We start from the raw sequence: 22,143 nt of genomic DNA, 5'->3' as shown, positions 1-22,143 counted from the left end.
GTGTGCATTTCGGGCGTATTTAAATGAAACACAACGCCACAATGAGCAGCTCTACGAATACACCACTGTGAAAGCCCCTAAATTCATGCTCGTGTCGGGGGCCTTTAGGGTTTGGGTGTGTCATGGCTTTGTTTAACACCTGAAGGCCCAGAGATTTTTTTTCTGCTACCTGCCCTATCCTCTTTGCAAAACCTGTTACTTCCTCCCCAATATGCTAACTCATGGAGAGGAATTAACATGCAGCTCAAGTGAAACTGTCTGGGCATTCAAGTGTTAATTGGCACATTCCAAAGAAACAATAGGCTGCTTTTCTCTGCTGACACCTGTGACTAGGCCACATTCCTGTTGTGTCTGATTGAGCCTGAGTGCCAAATATTATTTCAGCTGGAGATGACTTCTCAGTTTGTCTGCCACCATTAGTTTCCACTGCCCCTGCAACATTATTCATTTTGCAGTCAATTTCATATCTTATTTCATGTACTAAGAGTAACCATTTTTCATTTTATATTTTATTTAGCAAACAAACAGATGTCCACAAGTACCGTATTTTTATAATTTGATTCGAGATCATTTTAATAATTGCCATTTTAAGAAAATCCTTCATGAATGGTAATTTGGTTGTAGGCTAACCACCAGTTTCAATGATGATTTACGACGCTCATAATGTCATAGAACTCGGATTAGCCCCCCCCAACAAAAAACGATTTCATCTTGGGATAACAAACAGATTCAAAATCAGTGCCTTTTGATAAATTGTTCAAGTTACTGTAATGAGGTACAGTGTACTTTTTTGTTTTTAGCTGTGTGTGTGTGTGTGTTTTTTTTGGGGGGGTTGGTGTAACGTATTTTTGCAATTGCTGGTGGTTTGGTAGCCAGACCTAGCCATTGGAAATAAAAGTCGAAATCTCATTTTAAACGACAGGTAACTTCAGCCACACCTGCTCCTAATTCCCACCATCCATGATACGATTATTCTCAGCAACAGTCTCATACCTGTCCAGCACTTGGCAGACGAGCCATGTGCACGTGCAATTAGGGTTGGAACGACTAATAATCATTAGTCGACTAGTCGGATACCATTAGTCATCAACTAGTCAGCGACTAAATTTGACATTGAAAGAATTAAGCTGATTTTGAATTTTTGTGGTGAAAATCAAATGTGACATTTATTTTAACAAATGTAAGCATAAACTCACAATTGCAAAACAGCATTAGCATGAAGACTACCTGCATTCATTTACTAGACTACCTGTTTGAGCTGACTTAATAAATGCCTTTCAACTGGTTGACTTATTTAAAAAAAGTAGTCGACTAGTCGGATGTTAGCTAGTCATAGTCGACTGTTACAACTAGTCCTCCCATCCCTGCTCCTAATTTCCACCATCCATATCACATGGCAGACATGTCAAAAAAGTTCACAAAAATGTCAGTTTTGTCTCATTATGTGCTTGTTTTGTTTTTGTTTGTTTTTTTGCAGACTTTCAACATGATACCTGTTTATATCAATCTGTCTAATTAATGATATTTTAAATAGATTTTATAGACCAAAATAGAACAACAATGTCAATTTTAGCACAAAAAACTGTTTAAAATATGTTACCAAATCAAAAAATGCATTTCAATAAAGGAGCGTGCACAGTTAAGGTGCTCTGACACTTGCATGACTTTGATCCGTGCACTTGTACGCACGTCGCTTTGACAATCCCACCCATTGTGTTCCCAGCTGGATGCAGCACTTTATTCCACCGGCTGCCATGCACTGTGCGCTGGATGCTGTGTATATAAAATAATTATTTTGTAGAGGAATAATCATTTTCTCTCCAAGTTGGTTGCTGAAAACGGCTGTAATCACTTCCTGAATCACAGGGGGCCGCTCTAGTTTGAGCTGTTAAGCGCGCTTAACGAGCTGGAGAAAGCCTTTGGAGCCATCTAAAAAAGTAATCAATCAATCAATTTTTTTATATAGCGCCAAATCACAACAAACAGTTGCCCCAAGGCGCTTTATATTGTAAGGCAAGGCCATACAATAATTATGTAAAACCCCAACGGTCAAAACGACCCCCTGTGAGCAAGCACTTGGCTACAGTGGGAAGGAAAAACTCCCTTTTAACAGGAAGAAACCTCCAGCAGAACCAGGCTCAGGGAGGGGCAGTCTTCGGCTGGGACTGGTTGGGGCTGAGGGAGAGAACCAGGAAAAAGACATGCTGTGGAGGGGAGCAGAGATCGATCACTAATGATTAAATGCAGAGTGGTGCATACAGAGCAAAAAGAGAAAGAAACAGTGCATCATGGGAACCCCCCAGCAGTCTACGTCTATAGCAGCATAACTAAGGGATGGTTCAGGGTCACCTGATCCAGCCCTAACTATAAGCTTTAGCAAAAAGGAAAGTTTTAAGCCTAATCTTAAAAGTAGAGAGGGTGTCTGTCTCCCTGATCTGAATTGGGAGCTGGTTCCACAGGAGAGGAGCCTGAAAGCTGAAGGCTCTGCCTCCCATTCTACTCTTACAAACCCTAGGAACTACAAGTAAGCCTGCAGTCTGAGAGCGAAGCGCTCTATTGGGGTGATATGGTACTACGAGGTCCCTAAGATAAGATGGGACCTGATTATTCAAAACCTTATAAGTAAGAAGAAGAATTTTAAATTCTATTCTAGAATTAACAGGAAGCCAATGAAGAGAGGCCAATATGGGTGAGATATGCTCTCTCCTTCTAGTCCCCGTCAGTACTCTAGCTGCAGCATTTTGAATTAACTGAAGGCTTTTTAGGGAACTTTTAGGACAACCTGATAATAATGAATTACAATAGTCCAGCCTAGAGGAAATAAATGCATGAATTAGTTTTTCAGCATCACTCTGAGACAAGACCTTTCTGATTTTAGAGATATTGCGTAAATGCAAAAAAGCAGTCCTACATATTTAATATGCGCTTTGAATGACATATCCTGATCAAAAATGACTCCAAGATTTCTCACAGTATTACTAGAGGTCAGGGTAATGCCATCCAGAGTAAGGATCTGGTTAGACACCATGTTTCTAAGATTTGTGGGGCCAAGTACAATAACTTCAGTTTTATCTGAGTTTAAAAGCAGGAAATTAGGTCATCCATGTCTTTATGTCTGTAAGACAATCCTGCAGTTTAGCTAATTGGTGTGTGTCCTCTGGCTTCATGGATAGATAAAGCTGGGTATCATCTGCGTAACAATGAAAATTTAAGCAATACCGTCTAATACTGCCTAAGGGAAGCATGTATAAAGTGAATAAAATTGGTCCTAGCACAGAACCTTGTGGAACTCCATAATTAACTTTAGTCTGTGAAGAAGATTCCCCATTTACATGAACAAATTGTAATATATTAGACAAATATGATTCAAACCACCTTTAATACCTATGGCATGCTCTAATCTCTGTAATAAAATTTTATGGTCAACAGTATCAAAAGCAGCACTGAGGTCTAACAGAACAAGCACAGAGATGAGTCCACTGTCCGAGGCCATAAGAAGATCATTTGTAACCTTCACTAATGCTGTTTCTGTACTATGATGAATTCTAAAACCTGACTGAAACTCTTCAAATAGACCATTCCTCTGCAGATGATCAGTTAGCTGTTTTACAACTACCCTTTCAAGAATTTTTGAGAGAAAAGGAAGGTTGGAGATTGGCCTATAATTAGCTAAGATAGCTGGGTCAAGTGATGGCTTTTTAAGTAATGGTTTAATTACTGCCACCTTAAAAGCCTGTGGTACATAGCCAACTAACAAAGATAGATTGATCATATTTAAGATCGAAGCATTAAATAATGGTAGGGCTTCCTTGAGCAGCCTGGTAGGAATGGGGTCTAATAAACATGTTGATGGTTTGGATGAAGTAACTAATGAAAATAACTCAGACAGAACAATCGGAGAGAAAGAGTCTAACCAAATACCGGCATCACTGAAAGCAGCCAAAGATAACGATACGTCTTTGGGATGGTTATGAGTAATTTTTTCTCTAATAGTTAAAATTTTGTTAGCAAAGAAAGTCATGAAGTCATTACTAGTTAAAGTTAATGGAATACTCAGCTCAATAGAGCTCTGACTCTTTGTCAGCCTGGCTACAGTGCTGAAAAGAAACCTGGGGTTGTTCTTATTTTCTTCAATTAGTGATGAGTAGAAAGATGTCCTAGCTTTACGGAGGGCTTTTTTTATAGAGCAACAGACTCTTTTTCCAGGCTAAGTGAAGATCTTCTAAATTAGTGAGACGCCATTTCCTCTCCAACTTACGGGTTATCTGCTTTAAGCTACGAGTTTGAGAGTTATACCACGGAGTCAGGCACTTCTGATTTAAAGCTCTCTTTTTTAGAGGAGCTACAGCATCCAAAGTTGTCTTCAATGAGGATGTAAAACTATTGACAAGATACTCTATCTCACTTACAGAGTTTAGGTAGCTACTCTGCACTGTGTTGGTATATGGCATTAGAGAACATAAAGAAGGAATCATATCCTTAAACCTAGTTACAGTGCTTTCTGAAAGACTTCTAGTGTAATGAAACTTATTCCCCACTGCTGGGTAGTCCATCAGAGTAAATGTAAATGTTATTAAGAAATGATCAGACAGAAGGGAGTTTTCAGGGAATACTGTTAAGTCTTCTATTTCCATACCATAAGTCAGAACAAGATCTAAGATATGATTAAAGTGGTGGGTGGACTCATTTACTTTTTGAGCAAAGCCAATAGAGTCTAATAATAGATTAAATGCAGTGTTGAGGCTGTCATTCTCAGCATCTGTGTGGATGTTAAAATCGCCCACTATAATTATCTTATCTGAGCTAAGCACTAAGTCAGACAAAAGGTCTGAAAATTCACAGAGAAACTCACAGTAACGACCAGGTGGACGATAGATAATAACAAATAAAACTGGTTTTTGGGACTTCCAATTTGGATGGACAAGACTAAGAGTCAAGCTTTCAAATGAATTAAAGCTCTGTCTGGGTTTTTGATTAATTAATAAGCTGGAATGGAAGATTGCTGCTAATCCTCCGCCCCGGCCCGTGCTACGAGCGTTCTGACAGTTAGTGTGACTCGGGGGTGTTGACTCATTTAAACTAACATATTCATCCTGCTGTAACCAGGTTTCTGTAAGGCAGAATAAATCAATATGTTGATCAATTATTATATCATTTACTAACAGGGACTTAGAAGAGAGAGACCTAATGTTTAATAGACCACATTTAACTGTTTTAGTCTGTGGTGCAGTTGAAGGTGCTATATTATTTTTTCTTTTTGAATTTTTATGCTTAAATAGATTTTTGCTGGTTATTGGTAGTCTGGGAGCAGGCACCGTCTCTACGGGGATGGGGTAATGAGAGAAGCTGCAGAGAGGTGTGTAAGACTACAACTCTGCTTCCTGGTCCCAACCCTGGATAGTCACGGTTTGGAGGATTTAAGGAAATTGGCCAGATTTCTAGAAATGAGAGCTGCTCCATCCAAAGTGGGATGAATGCCGTCTCTCCTAACAAGACCAGGTTTTCCCCAGAAGCTTTGCCAATTATCTATGAAGCCCACCTCATTTTTTGGACACCACTCAGACAGCCAGCAATTCAAGGAGAACATGCGGCTAAACATGTCACTCCCGGTCCGATTGGGGAGGGGCCCAGAGAAAACTACAGAGTCCGACATTGTTTTTGCAAAGTTACACACCGATTTAATGTTAATTTTAGTGACCTCCGATTGGCGTAACCGGGTGTCATTACTGCCGACGTGAATTACAATCTTACCAAATTTACGCTTAGCCTTAGCCAGCAGTTTCAAATTTCCTTCAATGTTGCCTGCTCTGGCCCCCGGAAGACAATTGACTATGGTTGCTGGTGTCGCTAACTTCACATTTCGCAAAACAGAGTCGCCAATAACCAGAGTTTGATCCTCGGCGGGTGTGTCGTCGAGTGGGGAAAAACGGTTAGAGATGTGAACGGGTTGACGGTGTACACGGGGCTTCTGTTTAGGGCTACGCTTCCTCCTCACAGTCACCCAGTTGGCCTGCTTTCCCGACTGCCCGGGATCTGCCAGGGGGGAACTAGCGGCGGCTAAGCTACCTTGGTCTGCACCGACTACAGGGGCCTGGCTAGCTGTAGAATTTTCCACGGTGCGGAGCCGAGTCTCCAATTCGCCCAGCCTGGCCTCCAAAGCTACGAATAAGCTGCACTTATTACAAGTACCGTTACTGCTAAAGGAGGCCGAGGAATAACTAAACATTTCACACCCAGAGCAGAAAAGTGCGGGAGAGACAGGAGAAGCCGCCATGCTAAATCGGCTAAGAGCTAGTAGCTGCGCTAAGCTAGCGGATTCCTAAAAACACGCAAAGTGAATAATGTGTAAATAATTTAGAGGTGATTCAGCAGAAGGAGTGCTTTAGTTAAGGCACGTAAAGATTACACTGGGAAACAAATCGTAATCTAGATAACTAGATCAATCTAACTGCGCAGATTAAACAGCTAACAGATACAGAAAACACCGCTGTGCTCCGGAACAGGAAGTGATACAATACCGCAGTGAGAGCCAACCACCAGTAGAGGCAAGCAAGAGTAATTGTCATATTTACATTGTCATGGCTTGGTAACAGTTCCGTGTTCTTTCCTTCTTGTGTGCAGCTGTAAAGGTATGTTTATGAGAGAGTTTAACATCTTGTTATAATCGATTAGACAAGCTGCCCTCTGATGTGGTGCGCTGACACAATCACTTGCTCTATTCGCTTCTTTACTCACTTGAGCTGCACGTCGTCAGTGAGCAGATTGCGCCACTTTGCATGACATTTATGCGTGAAAGATTTTTTTTGAACATTTCAAAATTCTCTTTGCACCACTGCACACGCCGGCGCCCCTTTCAGGTTCAGTCTACACCAGTTAAAGATGAATTTACTCTCCTGCACGACACTGTGCATCAAAGTCGTGCAAGTGTCCGATACTGGCCTCCATTTTAGAGTGAGATTTCCCCCTCCTAAATGACCAATAGGAGAGCAGCGCTGGAATTCCCTCTCCTAAACGACGAATAGGAAAGCAGTGCTCGCGCCACATCAACGTGAGGGGGAGGCATGGGATGACGTCAGTGTCACGGCCGCCAACCAATCACAAGCTAGGAGAGAGAGGCCACACCGGATGTCTATGGGGGTAGAAAAGCGGACGCTCTCGTTATGGCCGAACAACTTTCCAGTTTCCGAGTATTCTGTTTAAGTACACGCCCGCGGCCGACGTGCTTGATGAATTTCTGCGCAAAAAGTAGTTCCCAGATAATTGATAATGAGTATGTCTCATCTACATTAATTCTAAAATTTACTAGTAATAACACGAAGATAACTGAAGTTTTAAGAGTGGCCGTAATAAATATTTAAGAAACTTAAAGTTTATAAGCACATTGTAAACACTGCCACGATGGAGTTTGATGCGGAAGAGTTCAGAAAGATACAATTGGAATGGTTTGATTACCATTTACAGTTGGCGATGAAAGACGTGGGTGTTAACTTCGTGTTAAAGTCAGAACAAGAAGCTGCACTGAAAGAGATCTATCTGGGAAGAGACACATTCTGTGCGTTGTCGCTCCAATGAGAGTGACACGCTGAGCAGGGTGGCGAAAGTAGTCCGGCGAGTCAGAAGTCAGACTACCTGAGCAAGAATTTTAGCTGAGGAAGCTTCTGTGATTTGAAGCGAAACATCCTCACGTCAAGCAACCCAGTCCAGATTCAAGCTTCTCTACTATAGTCCGGCGAGCTCAATTTGTGGGCGCGAGGTATCCCACAGTTCCATAATAGCAGAGATGTCTGTCCAATGAAAGCGGCACTCTGAGCAGGGTGGGTGGGGGCTAGTGTCTTTTTTTTCCAAAACTTTATTTCAACAAATACTGTACAATAACGAACAAAACACAAGGTCAAAGAGATATATAAGAAAAATAAAAAAGATCAAGTTCCTTGTGGAGAAGGTGTCATTTTTTCTGTGTTCAACAAAATTGTTCGTTTTCACTTTCACACTTTCTTTACATTTGTAACTTTTTTTATTGAGAAGTTGTGCAACAGTGCATTTTTTTTGGGTTTGTTTTAAAGATTAAAGATAAACAATTACACAAAGTACAAAGGTATACCAGGGGGCAACGAATAAAGAAAAACATAATATATATATATATATATATATATATATATATATATATATATATATATATATATATATATATATAAAGATAACCTGTCAGCACTTAAAGTAATTTAGAATATCAAGAGTCTTCATATGGGGACTAGTGTCTTTTTTTTTCAACCCAAACTTTATTTCAACAAATACAATAACAAACAAATGAACAAAACACAAGGTCAAGGAGATATACACAAAAAATAAAAAAAAAGTTCCTTATGGAGAAAGTGTCAGCATTTTGTGTTCAAAACTGTTCGTTTTCGCTTCACACTTTCTTTACATTTGAAGCCTTTTTTTGGAATGAGAAGTTGCGCAACACAGTGCCTTTTTTTTTAAAGATTAAAGATAAACAATTACACAAAGTACAAAGGTATGCCAGGGGTCAACGAATAAAGAAAAACAAAATAAATAAATATAAAAACTAGTGACTAGTGTCAGGGCACCTTTAGAAAAGGGAAATGACGTCATCTGCGGCCGGACCACGTTTCTTCAAACCCGGTGTCACGGTCTGAGATTACCACCAGTCTGATTTTATCATCTTGGTCTATTGAGACTTGTGTGTTATTGACCCTGGTCCAAATTTGCCAAGCAAATATATTAAATATTTTTTTTTAACTGGAACCACAAGTAAATCCTGTCACTTTCTATTGATGCTTATTGATTTAACCATTCTAATTCTGGTTACTAGTTACCTAGCTAGTCTGAAATTTCCAGCCTGCAAGTCTGAATTTATGTCCCACTTCAAGTTTTCTGAATCAAAAGTGTGTGGAAAATGCAGTTATTTCAAAATACGTCTGCTCGGTTGAAGATCGCCGCAAGAAATCGTAATTCTAGATCTCCCGGAAGTTGACCGCGAAAAAAAAAATCGATTTGAGCATGCGCGTCGTAAAATGAGACCGGCGCAAACTCAGACCACGACACCGGAACAAACAAAGCAACAAAACAAGCGCAGCTGATGGAGCTGCTTTTGAGTTTTTTTTTTTTTTTATGTTGCTGCGCAAATAAATGAGATGTAAAAGTGGATTATTGACGTGACGCTGCTGGTTAAAATTTGCCTTGGGGATTGAGGAGGGGAATGTGGGCTCAGGGACGAGACCGTAACATGACACAGTTTCATGTTTCTAAGCTTTAATATCGCGGAACTTTGGAGCTTTAGTTGAGGAGTTTTTTTTTTTTGTTCGTGGCTGTTATGAGCGGCTGGAAGATGTGGAGCCAGAGGAGGATCAGCGGGGCGCGCGGGCTGCTGTGTCCGCTGCTCGGTGCGTGTCTGTGGGCTGCAGGGATCGCGTACAAGCCGGTGATCATCGTGCATGGATTATTCGACAGCTCAGGAGATTTTAAACATTTACAGTACTTCATCAACGAGGTGAGTGACCGCAGACCACACAGTGAAAGTCAAGAACTTCTACTTTAGTAATGGGAAGCTGATTCTGGGTGCTGGAGTGTCTGAATTCATGGAATTACGAGTTGCATTCTTCATGTACTCTGTAAAATGTAACTCAGAAGCAGTAAATATCATCTTCTTGTAACCCATCAGATTAAAGTGACATAATGAGGATAAACTGATTAGATATTGCACCAGATCACTAAATAAAAAAGCAAGTTTATTTCGTTTATAGTTCTGCCAGCTGGAGGGAATCTATCACGTGTGTTGGATATTTGGAGCACATGTGTAGCTCGATCAGGTTTCACTTCGTGTACTTGAAGTTGCAAATTTCTTCTTTTGCTGCTGACATAATAATGATGAGAAATAAAATACCCATCAAAACCCACATTTGTGTTTTGGATGCCACTTTATTTGGCAGGGACAGGAGAGAGAAGTTGGTTCACGCCAGGTGGATTGTTTCTGATGAGTAATTTACATAACAATTAATTAATGAATGAGTTGGTGAAAGCATTTGGAGCCGTCCAAAAAGGCAATTATTTGTCATGTTTACATTGTAATGGCTTGGTAAAACGGTTGCATCTTCTTTCCCTTTTGTGTGCAGCTGTAATGTATGTTTATGATAGATTTAACATCTCGTTCTAATCATTCAGACGAGCTGTGCTGTGATTTGGTGTGGTGACACAATCACTCACACTGTTCACTTACTTCTTTACTCGACAAGCTGCACATGCCATCAAGCATCAACGTGCATCCAAAGCGTAGTATTGGCGAGTAGATCGTGCAACGATCACAGACATTTCACGTTTGTTGCACGACTTTGATGCATGAGATTTTTTAACATTTAAAAATTCTCTTTGCGCACTTGCATGCGGCGACGCACATCTCACGTACATTCTACACTGATTCACAGCAAGTTTATTTACCAGTAGGACACACTACGTATGGGTGCGTGAATCAGTCTTGCAAGTGTCAGGGGGCCTTGACACTTGCAAGACTTTGATGCACGCACTTGCACGCCCTTTGTCGTGCAGGAGAGTAAACTCGTCGTTAACTGGTGTAGACTGAACGTGAGAGAGGCACCGGCATGTGTAGTTGCGCAAAAAGAATTTTGAAATGTTCAAAAAATCTTTCACGCATAAATGCAATGTTACGTGATCTACTCGCCAACACTCTGCGCAGTTTAAGTCGAGTAAAGAAGTGAGCAGTGCGAGTGATTGCATCAGCGCACCGCATCAGAGCCCAGCTCGTCTGAACGATTATAAGGAGATGTTAAATCTATCACAAACATACTTTTACAGCTACACACAAGAAGGAAAGAACATGCAACTATTTTACCAAGTCATGACAATTACCGTATTTTCCGCACCATAAGGCGCACCTAAAAGCCTTAAATTTTCACAAAAATCTAGGCCGTGCGCCCTATAATCCGGTGTGCCTTATGTGCGCACTGAATTCCAAAATCTGTAAAAACGACCGACGTTGTCTTTGACCGTCGGACTATCGGACCATTTCTCGCTGACACAGGGACGTAATACGTAAAGTACGTACGCTGGCAGCGTAGAGTACGTACCCTGGCAGCGATAAACCAATCGGAGAACATTACGTAATACGTAAAGTACGTACGCTGGTAGTGTAGAGTACGTACGCTGCCAACAATAAACCAATCAGAGAAGAGTCCGTGAGTCCGTGGTACGTACACTTACCTCCGCCACTCACTGTATACTACAGGTATCCTGCAAAACAACATTTGTTTGTCTAAGGACCCCCGAAAATGGCGTCAGCGAAGAGACATGCTTACGAGGCACAATTCAAACTGCAGGCTATCAGTTACGCGGTTGTTCATGGGAATAGAGCAGCTGCGAGAGGAAACAAGAAAATGAACTGCGCCAAGTTAAAAGGACCAAACGGAGTTTCCGCGGAAACAAAGTTGGCCACAGCTAGAAGACCAACTCGAGCAATGGGTCATTGAACAAAGAACAGCCGGGAGAAGCGTCTCTACAGTCACCATTCGGCTGAAGGCAAAAAGGACAGCAATGATGAGAGGAAAGATGAGCGGGAACCTGGCGTGTTTGATGGCGAAATTGCCCAGCTGTTCAATTCAGACACAGAAGATGAGGACTTCGATGGATTTGTGACAGAACCATAATAAAAAAATAATGCGAGTACCATATTGTTGAATAGTTCAAAGTTGTTAAAAAGTTAAAATACACTCACCGTTTTGCTTCCATGACCCTTTTTTGTAGACTATATGTTTTAGCGTGCGCCTTTTGTCAGGGTTAAATACCCTCCAGTTGAGGGCGCACCTTATAATCCGGTGTGCCTTATGGTGCAGAAAATACGGTACCTTTTTAGACGGCTGAAAATGCTTTCTCCACGTCGTTCAGCGCACCCGTAAACAGCTGCGGCTGGAGCGCTCTGTGATTCTGGAAGCGATTATTTTACAGACGCAGCATCCAGCACACAGCGCGTTGCAGCCAGTGGAACAAAATGCAGTGTCCAGCTGGGAACACAGTGGGTGGGAACGTCACGACAATGTGTGTGCAAGTGTGCGGATCAAAGTCGTGTAAGTATCATGGCACCTTTAGCCCCTGGAGCAAATGTCTGCAGAAAACCATCTAGTTTCTCAGATATGGTGATTTATGTTTGATTATGACCTCTGATTTTTACATTTAACCTTTAGATCTATGACCTTGACAAAGTACAAGAGCACTGTGCACTGAATTAATCCACCAAGTCTGATTCAAACAGTTCTTTCCGGTTTGGAGAGCCTACTGCAAACAAACGGTCAGATATGGGCGTTAGAATAGCCTCTTTCCACTTCCCTTTCAGGCTAATGATGTTCTTCTTCCTCTTGCAGTCTCATCCTGGAACCAACGTGACAGTCATTGACTTGTTTGACAGAGGTGCCAGCCTGCAGCCGCTGTGGAAGCAGGTGGAAGGTTTTAAGGCCGCCATTTACCCCATAATGCAAAACGCTGTCAATGGAGTCCACTTTATCTGCTACTCTCAAGGTCTTTTTGCTTGTCTGTTTGAAAGGAAAGCTGCTCTTTAGTTATTTAAGATCATAAAATGTGTAGATAGATTTCTTATTCATAGTGGCATTCTTTTTAAAGATGACAGTACCCACGTTTTGTACACTTGTGCCCATCTGTGCAGTCTGAAGATGAGATCTGGTCATTGCTGTTGTGAGGCAGCAGAGAGTGATTGCACCATAGAACACTAAAAACCTCGTCTAAAGATGAGCACAATATAATTCTGGTATATATGTGGCGCATTGGTCAGATAGGCCTTACACAGATGGGTTCAAAACTCGCATGCACTCTGCCTGGACCCATAACATACTGATAACCTAATTGAAAACAACTATTAAATGAAATAAAGGTAAATTGTACTAGAAATATGCTGAAGTTCACCTTCCTACTTAAGTTCAGGGAGATTTGGGGACTGTACACAGATCCATTAACTTGCCAGATTTGCCCATTTGAGTTTAACCATTGTATTATTGGTTTAGAGCTGTTAAAAACAAGTTTCAAAATGGATATCTGATATTAACCCATTTTTAAGTGTTTTTAACCTGTTTTAAGTTTTCTAGCAAATTTAAAAACCTGTTGTAACCAGTGTCTCTCTAAATTAGCTCGATTGACTTCTCATGGTACACTGAAATGGGCAGCGATGGAATGATTGAATGTGTTTGTTTGTTTGTTGCAGGTGGGCTAGTTTGCAGAGGAATTCTCTCCACGCTCTCTGACCACAACGTCCACTCTTTCATTTCTTTGTCTGCGCCACAGGCCGGGCAGTACGGAGGTGTGTTCACTTTCAGGGAGCAAATGTGCGATTGTGTTTTAGAGTTGAAAGACTTCAAGGGACAAAATGCTTGTGCTCATTGTTTTTCTTGTCATTATTTCCACTGTTGAGTTTGATGTTGCTGTTTTGTTTCATCTCAGACACAGACTACCTGAAGTACCTCTTCCCTAATTTTGTGAAGTCCAACCTCTACCATGTGTGTTACACTGCATTTGGCCAGAGAATCTCCATCTGCAACTACTGGAACGGTCAGAATACAACTTGTACGGTTAGCACAGAGAAAGTGTAAGATTTGAAGTTAGAAAATTCATCTATAGTTCTCAGCTATCTGGCCGTCTCAAATGCATTGACATTGTCGTTGTTTGGCCTTTCTTGCCCCCCTGCTCCAGACCCCCACCACAGAGACCTGTATGTGAACAGCAGTGACTATTTGGCTCTGCTCAACGGCGAGAGGCCTGATCCAAATTCAACAGGTCAGCAAATTCCCTCCCAACTTTTATCTGTCACTTTTAACTAAACGTTAGCCAGAGGTGACATGATGTCACAAAGTGGTATCAGGAAGTAGGAAACGCTTCTGCTATGACTGACATGTTTTACAAATAATGAATGTTTACGAGTGCAATGGTAAGAATATTTCATTCGGTGAAAGATGGAATGTTCCATTCAACTCATCTCACCGAATGGCATATTCTTACTATTGCATGAATGGGGGAAAAAAAAAGTTTTATATAATGCCTAAAATAGATTCTTGTCTTTTGATATTTTATTAATTTACAAACATTTCGGTGTGCATCACTGTTCCTTTGAGATCAGTCCAACAGTCCAGCATGAACTTTAAATAGCAATCCAATCCGATTGTTCTCAGTCAACTTGCAAAAACAGTCAGATAGTTCAAAAACAATCCTGACGATGTAGTCCGTACCTGATGCCATGCAAAAACAAACCCAGTATGTTTGTTTTTAAGCTAAACACCATCACCAGTAGTGTGATCGCGCGCTGTTGTCGGCGTGCAATAGCACAAAACGAATAGAACCAAAATTGCACACTAAATAGAACCAAAATTGCATGTTGAATGGAACACAATGGCAAATGGGATGAATAATCCATATCACGTGACATACAAACCACCAGTCAAATGACAAGGATCTATTTAAGTGTTATATAAAAACATTAATCAGTTCTTTCAACTGTAAACATTTTCCCATGCCTAAAATACATGCTTGTTATTTTATAATTAAATCTGCTTCAAATGAAGGTGCACAAAACGTACAAATTTATGCACGTATGTAAGGAAAAGACATATAATATAATGCTGTGAAGGATAAAGGAGTCCATCCTGCCATGTTGTTAATACAATAACTCACCAAATTAAAAGAGAATAAAATGAGGACATATGATGAACTTTGATGCACCAGATTAATCATAAAAGCAACTTTTTTTTTCATCAGTGTAATATTACATAGACATGTCTGCCACCTGAAAAGACATATAATATAATGCTGTGAAGGATAAAGGAGTCCATCCTGCCATGTTGTTAATACAATAACTCACCAAATTAAAAGAGAATAAAATGAGGACATATGATGAACTTTGATGCACCAGATTAATCATAAAAGCAACTTTTTTTTTCATCAGTGTAATATTACATAGACATGTCTGCCACCTGCTGGATGTTTATTGGGTTCTGGATTGATGTTGGATTAGGAGCAGATGTGTGTTTTTCAGTTAGAGAGATGGACAGTTTCTGCACAGAAATATATTAAAATCAGAGAAAAAAAACTCTGTTTTGGAACAGTGACAATTTAAAACTCAAATGACATAGTCATACCACCACAGGTCAACGGAAGGGAAGCGTACACTGCGAATGTGTTCTGAGTTCTTTTCAGTCACGGTTACAAGTCCACACAACCCCGTGGAAAGGATTTTGCATGAATGTAGTCACAACAGACATGTTTTTCCTTCCCACTGTGTCCCTTAACATATATATTGTTCTGAAACAAGCTTGTTTATGAATTTATTTCACTTCCAAAGCCTCGATCTGGCCCACCAAGGCCACTGCTGCATGTTTAGAATTGATGAGTAAAATGTCCGTATTACATTTTGCATCAATGACCTATATTTGTACGCTTGTACGTGTGTGTCATGGTGCAACACTACACAAACCTGCCCCCCCCCCCCCCCCCCCAAAAAAAATAAATAAATAAATAAAAAGCATAATAATCGAAACACTATTTGAAGTAATTATGCTGTTTAGGATTATTGGAATCAAATACTTGAACAAATTTTTCACAGTATGTCATGTATATGTTTACACTGTTTTCATCTCAATGTCAGATTGGAAGACAAACTTCCTCAAGATCAAAAAGTTGGTTTTGATTGGAGGACCAGACGACGGTGTCATCACTCCCTGGCAGTCAAGGTCATTTGGTCTTCTCTCCCACTTTGTTTTTTTTTTTTCTTTAATTATTTTAAAGATATAATAAGAAGAAAGGCATTAATGGTCATGGTTTTTGAACCTGTAATAAAATTTCGTGTTGCAGTCTATAACGTCGAAGTCTTGTTTTAGGCAATACTGTTTATATGACATGATTGGATTACTCAGGAGAAGTTTTTTTTATTTAACTTTTTCTCTGTGTCACCAATCTCTATGAAAGCTAGTGGAATAATCAATCATACCAAGAAAAAAAAAGCCATTACATTTTGGTGTAAATCAGAATCTGAATTCTGTATTTATTTATTTTTAAAATAATTCTTTGGAAGACTAAGGGATTACCAACATTTTGATCAGTATTTGAGAACTTAACATGCCAGTCGTACATAACCAATGACAGACAAAGTGCAGATCTGTTGCAGTGAAATATTCACAGTATTCCTACATTATTGTGATGTTTTGGCAGAAATGTGGACTGTCCATGTGTCCAGGCTTTGACAGTTTGCACACCGTCACCAAAACCTAATTGAAGGTGGCAAAAGCTTTTAATTTGGCACATTTTGTGGTTTGATTGTGGAACTCACACAGTAGATGTGTGTACTGGTGCTGCACTGTGTGAATTTGAAAATCAAGAGTCAGTTTTCTTTTCACTTTCTATTCTCAGGTCATTTGCTGGGGAGGGGGTCCTGCATATGACTGATGCTCATAGCTATTATCTGTCCTTTCTTTCCAGTCAGTTTGGATTTTATGACGATAACGAGACTGTTGTTGAGATGCCGTACCAAGATGTGAGTATAATTGACACTGTTTTTTTTTTTGTTTTTTTTATCCTCTTTTATATTGTGATTTTTGGTACATGCAGTGGTAGCACATGTGGCGGTGTTGTTTTTGACCCTGTGTGTTTGCCTGTGTGTTAACAAAATAACTTGAACAGTTTTGATGTGATCTGGACCAAACCTGGTGGAATGACTGAAGATCAGCCAAAAACAAAGTGACTTAATTTGGAGTAAAATCTGTTAAAATTCAAGGTCAAAATATTTGGACCAATATTTATACTGTATATAGGGCATATTTAGAACAGCTGTTTTCAGGGAACTGGTGAAAGATGGTTCCGATAAAGCAGTAATATTATTAACTGAGTGCAATGTCTGTATGGGAAAATATCAGATCGAGGTCTAATATTTGATTAGATAAAACTTTATTGATCCTTGGAAAGACTCCCTCAGGGAAATTGAGGTTCCAGCAGCACTGTATTGCTGCACACAGGGTAAGAAGCACACAGAGTATCAAAAGTGAAAGTAAAAAAGAAAAAGTTTGCAAGTACAGTTGTATGCAAAAGTTTGGGCACCCCTGATAATTTTCATGATTTTCCTTTATAAATCATTGGTTGTCTGGATTAGAAATTTCAGTTAAATATATAGTAGACTAACACACTGATATTTGAGAAGTGAAATGAAGTTTCTAGTATTTACAGAAAGTGTGCAATAATTATTTAAACAAAAATGGCCAGGTGCATAAATTTGGCACCCTTGTCATTTTATTGATTTGAAACATTTAGCACTAATTATTGGAACACAAAATTGGTTTGGTCCACTCATTGACCCTTTACCGTGGCCAGTTGCAAATGTTTCCCCTCTGTGTATCTCTTCTAATGAGTGGCAACATGGGAGCCGCTAAACAACTCTCAGATAACTTAAAAAAGAAGATTGTTCAACATCATGGTTTAGGGGAAGGATACAAAAAGCTATCACAGAGATTTCAGCTGTGTTTCCACTGTGAGGAACATAGTGAGGAAATGGAACATAGTGAGGAAATGGAAGACCACAGGCACAGTACTAGTTAAGCCCCGAAGTGGCAGGCCAAGAAAAATCTCAGATAAGATGAACCGAAGGATGGTGAGAAAAGTCATAGTCAACCCACAGACCTGCTCCAAAGACCTACAACATGATCTTGCTGCAGATAGTGTCTCTGTGCATCGTTCAGCTATGCAGCGCACTTTGCACAAGGAGATGCTGTATGGTTCTGTAATGCAGAGGAAGCCTTTTCTGCATACACGCCACCATCAGTTGCTTGAGGTATGCTAAAGCACATTTGGACAAGCCAGCTTGATTTTGGAATAAGGTGCTGTGGACTGATGAAACTAAAATTGAGTTATTTGGACATAACAAGGGCTGGTATGGATGGCTGAAAAAGAACACAGCATTCCAAGAAAAACACTTGCTACCTACAGCGCCTTGGGGCAACTGTTTGTTGTGATTTGGTGCTATATAAAAAAATTGATTGATTGATTGACCTACAGAAAAATTTGGAGGTGGTTCCATCATGCTGTGGGGTTGTGTAGCCAGTGCAGGTGCTGGGAATCTTGTTAAAGTTGAGGGTCACATGGATTCCATTCAGTATCAGCAGATTCTTGAGAACAATGTCCATGAATCAGTGACAAAGTTGAAGTTGCACTGGGGCTGGATCTTTCAACAAGACAATGACCCTAAACACTGCTCAAAATCTACTAAGGCATTCATGCAGAGAAACAAGTACAATGTTCTGGAATGGCCATCTCAGTCCCCAGACCTGAATATTATTGAAAATCTGTGGTGTGATTTTAAGTGGGCTGTCCATGCTCGCAAACCAACAAACCTAACTGACCTGGAGATGTTTTGTGAAGAAGAATGGTCCAAAATACCTTCAACTATTATTGCACACTTTCTGTAAATCCTATAAACTTAATTTCACTTCTCAAATATCACTGTTTTTGTCTGCTATATGACATATTTAACTGAAATTGCTGATCCAAACAACCAGTGATTTATAACGGCAAATCAAGGAAATCATCAGGGGTGCCCGAACTTTTACATACCACTGTATAAATGTAAATACCAGACAGTGATTTATAACGGCAAATCAAGGAAATCATCAGGGGTGCCCGAACTTTTACATACGGTTTTGGGCTTGTAGTCAGACCTGTTCGTTTCACCTTCATGAACTTGCTAACAGGTGTGGGAAAATATCAGACCAGAAATCAGACAGTCAGAGCGTGCATAGTGTCATGGCCATACAGTAATGAGTTATATCACATCTTTCCATTAATCTCTTGAGTTTTAACCTTCAAAAGTCAGTCATTTAGAATACCTACCAATAGTTTGAGGAACTGTTAAAGATGGACCATTGTTCATATTAAACACCAATATGAAGTCTTATGGACTATATACAGTGGATTAGTGGTTCGCATTGTTGCCTCAGTGGTTTTTCGTGGAATTGATCAGATATGTCGGTCACACAGAATCACGTGACTATCACAAAGAATGAATTTGCATGAATCTGTGTCAAACATGTTGAATTTATGTTGTTTCTGTGTGGTTCCAGTTGTTCCTGAGAGACGTTTTTGGGCTGAAGACCCTGGTAGCTCGTGAGGACTTGATCCTTTGTACCGTCGCTGGTGTGGCACACGTCTGGTGGCACTCTAATGAGACTGTGTTTCACACGTGCATAGAAAAATGGCTGGTGTAGCGCAAACAGTGCAGACACAAACGTCAATGGCTCCACAGTTCAGTAGGATCCAAGTATAAAACTTTACAGCTGATGTAAAGTTTACTTGTCGCCATGTGTAGGTCTGCTCTTACAGACGTTGTCAGCAGGCGGTGTTTTGTAATAGGATTTTCAGGCCCCATGAGGCAATCAAGCAGCGCTGCCACATTTTGAAGTCTATTATTTATATTTATTTATTTTTAAATTTTATGTAGTTATCTCTGTCACTTATACTCATTTTAACCACTTGGTTTCGAACAGAAGCTATTTTTACTGCTAACAGACTGATCCAACATGTCACAGTCTATGTGCTGGAGAAAACTTCTTTAGAATTCATACTACAAAGTAGCGATCAGAAGAGTTAGACATTAAATGTTTGAACACTGCAGTAGGCAGAGGTAAAGATTTCTTTTTTTTCTGAAAATGTGCAACCCGCATACACAGAATTTTTGTGTATGTTTGTGTGGTTGCGCGTATTATGGATGTATATCGCACAACACGACAGTGCCTGAGTGATGCTCCGTCATCTTGTCTATATGTACAGCCGTACTGCTCATCTGAAGACAATTATTTATATCTTTTTAAATATTCCCTTTTAAACTATCATATTTCTATTTTCCTAAATTATATGTGCTATAAATGTTTATTATTATGCAGCACATCTGCATGCTGCAGCTGTAATCGTCTTAGCCTTAAATTTAGACCATTACCCATCATGCCTCAGTGTTCCATTCTGAAGTGCTGTGTTTTAAAAACTGAGATAAAAGGGGGCTGGAAACAGAAAGTGACAGTGATATGTTAACATTTATCTGTCCATCAACTATTTCAGCAGCTCTGTTGTCTTTCAGTGTCAGAAAAGGGATTAATTTAACTGTTTGAGATATAGTGAGCTAGTTCAGGTTTGTGTAAGCAATAAGCTAAAAGCAACAAGGCATCCAGATGATTGCTGTGCCTCTCTGGCCCAGCTACATTTTATTTTAACTTTGCAAGACATTTGAGGTCTGACACATTTGTAGTCCCAGAAAAATAGAAGTCTATGCAGAAAACAATGTTTCATTGCTTCATCTACTGCTTGAGATGGGGTTAATAATGTATTTTAAGTGAACTCTGATTTAACCTTAGACTTAAATGACCTGTGTTGCAAGAGTAAGGTCAACATAGTTCATCAAGTTTAATTGAAATTGCTCTGTGCATTTTGAAGATCTTGTCATGGACAGACACGTAGATAAATGGCCATTACAGTAGTCTCTCTGTTTTACAGCATAAATAATATTATCATCTTATACATCTCCAAAGTAAAAAGATATATAAGACAACCTGATTTTAAAATCTGGTGAATTTTGATCCACCAGATTAAAAAAACAAAACAAACAAAAAAAAAACAACAAGAAACTTTGTTTTGCTTATTTAAAATTCCACAGACATATTTGCCATCTGCTGAACACCCCCACCGACTGGACTGTTCAGGAATGTGCATCTATATCAAATGATGAATTTTAGATTTAAAGGTGCTATGAATCATTTTGCTTCCACTAGATGTCACATTAGCACCACACTTCACATAAATAAAGCGTCTCTTCTCAGCCACTGTTCCTTAAACCTCCATCCACCACAATAGTAGCAGGTGGAGCTTTTTAACAGGTCTGACACCTCTATGTGGAGGGGAAAAACACATATGTGGCTTCTACCCTGGCCATGTTCTTAGTCAGAGGCATGTTAGACTCAAAATGTCATCATTTATTTATTTTTAATATATATATATATATATATATATATATATATATATATATATATATATATATATATATATATATATATATATATATATATATATATATATATATATATATACACCTATTACTAGAAAGTTGTTGCTGTCTGCCATCAGAGTACTCTTTATAAATTGGGGTAACAGTTTCACAGGACAAGAAATGTGCACATGCGGGAATCATGCATTAAATTTGCATGTGCAGCCAAATCAAGAATGTACAGGAGCGAAAAGCTCAGAGCACAGAGGGAGCATTGCTTCATTCTCTGCACAGGACACCTTTAAGCAACTACGTCTTAACAAAATGGTTCTTGCCCCTCAATGTGTAAAATGTAAAGCAGGAAACCTGTCAAGGATGCAGTCAGTGCAGGGTCTGTATGTGCATGAGCGCCTATGTTGCTTTTGTTTAACAAAGATGAAGAACTGTAATTTCTGTTGTCATTTTTAAAACACAATTGAAGACCAGTCTGGAATGCAAAATGTTTATTGCACAAAATTTAGACAGTTAAGGGAAATGTGGAGCTGTTGTTAAGAAATGAGATGATTCTGTTTTAAACTAATTTTTTTTGCAGTGCTGTTTTCGTGTTAGATTATTTTGTATCATATATGTTTTACATAATTGCTTAAATTAATGGATTGAAGGGATCTCCTCCTCAAGTGTTATCAACTTGCCAAAAAATGTAGATATGGTTGGGGAAACTGACAAAAGCTACTATTTTGCCACTGTGCAACTATTTCTACAGTATCTGGTCTTCAAATGATAAATGTGTTAAATCCATCATTAAAGACAATTTTCAACAATTGATTTGCTATTTTCTTTCATTGTAATGATCTCTTGCCTCTGAATACAGTTTTTTTTTTTAAGTATTAAAATGCTAATTGACTTTATCTGTTACAAATGTTTTTATTTGATCAAATTCCAATCTAGGTATAGAGAGAAGAATCTTGCTTTACAGTGGAAACTGTGCAGATTCTGTCTAGTAACTCCCTTCGGCTGCTCCCTAGTTTGCACTCGGGGTCGCCACAGCAAATCCAAGGTGGATTTGCATGTTGAATTGGCACAGGTTTTACGACGGATGTCCTTCC

At 39.6% G+C, this 22,143-nt stretch overlaps 1 protein-coding gene across 1 annotated transcript; it reads left to right on the top strand.

Moving 5' to 3' along the window:
- Positions 1 to 9,082: 9,082 nt before the first annotated feature.
- ppt2b (palmitoyl-protein thioesterase 2b) lies at positions 9,083 to 20,725 on the top strand. Its single transcript, XM_034160266.1, has 8 exons — positions 9,083 to 9,511; positions 12,390 to 12,543; positions 13,241 to 13,336; positions 13,477 to 13,584; positions 13,726 to 13,809; positions 15,671 to 15,755; positions 16,501 to 16,555; positions 19,128 to 20,725. The coding sequence occupies exons 1-8, from the start codon at positions 9,335 to 9,337 to the stop codon at positions 19,269 to 19,271; spliced, it is 903 nt and encodes a 300-aa protein (XP_034016157.1). The 5' UTR covers positions 9,083 to 9,334; the 3' UTR covers positions 19,272 to 20,725.
- Positions 20,726 to 22,143: the final 1,418 nt, after the last annotated feature.

The sequence above is a fragment of the Thalassophryne amazonica genome, chromosome 20 (assembly GCF_902500255.1).
Source record: "Thalassophryne amazonica chromosome 20, fThaAma1.1, whole genome shotgun sequence".
Taxonomy (NCBI): Eukaryota; Metazoa; Chordata; class Actinopteri; order Batrachoidiformes; family Batrachoididae; genus Thalassophryne; species Thalassophryne amazonica.
Note: the sequence above shows the minus strand (reverse complement) of the source record. Positions and strands in the feature narration are given on the sequence as shown.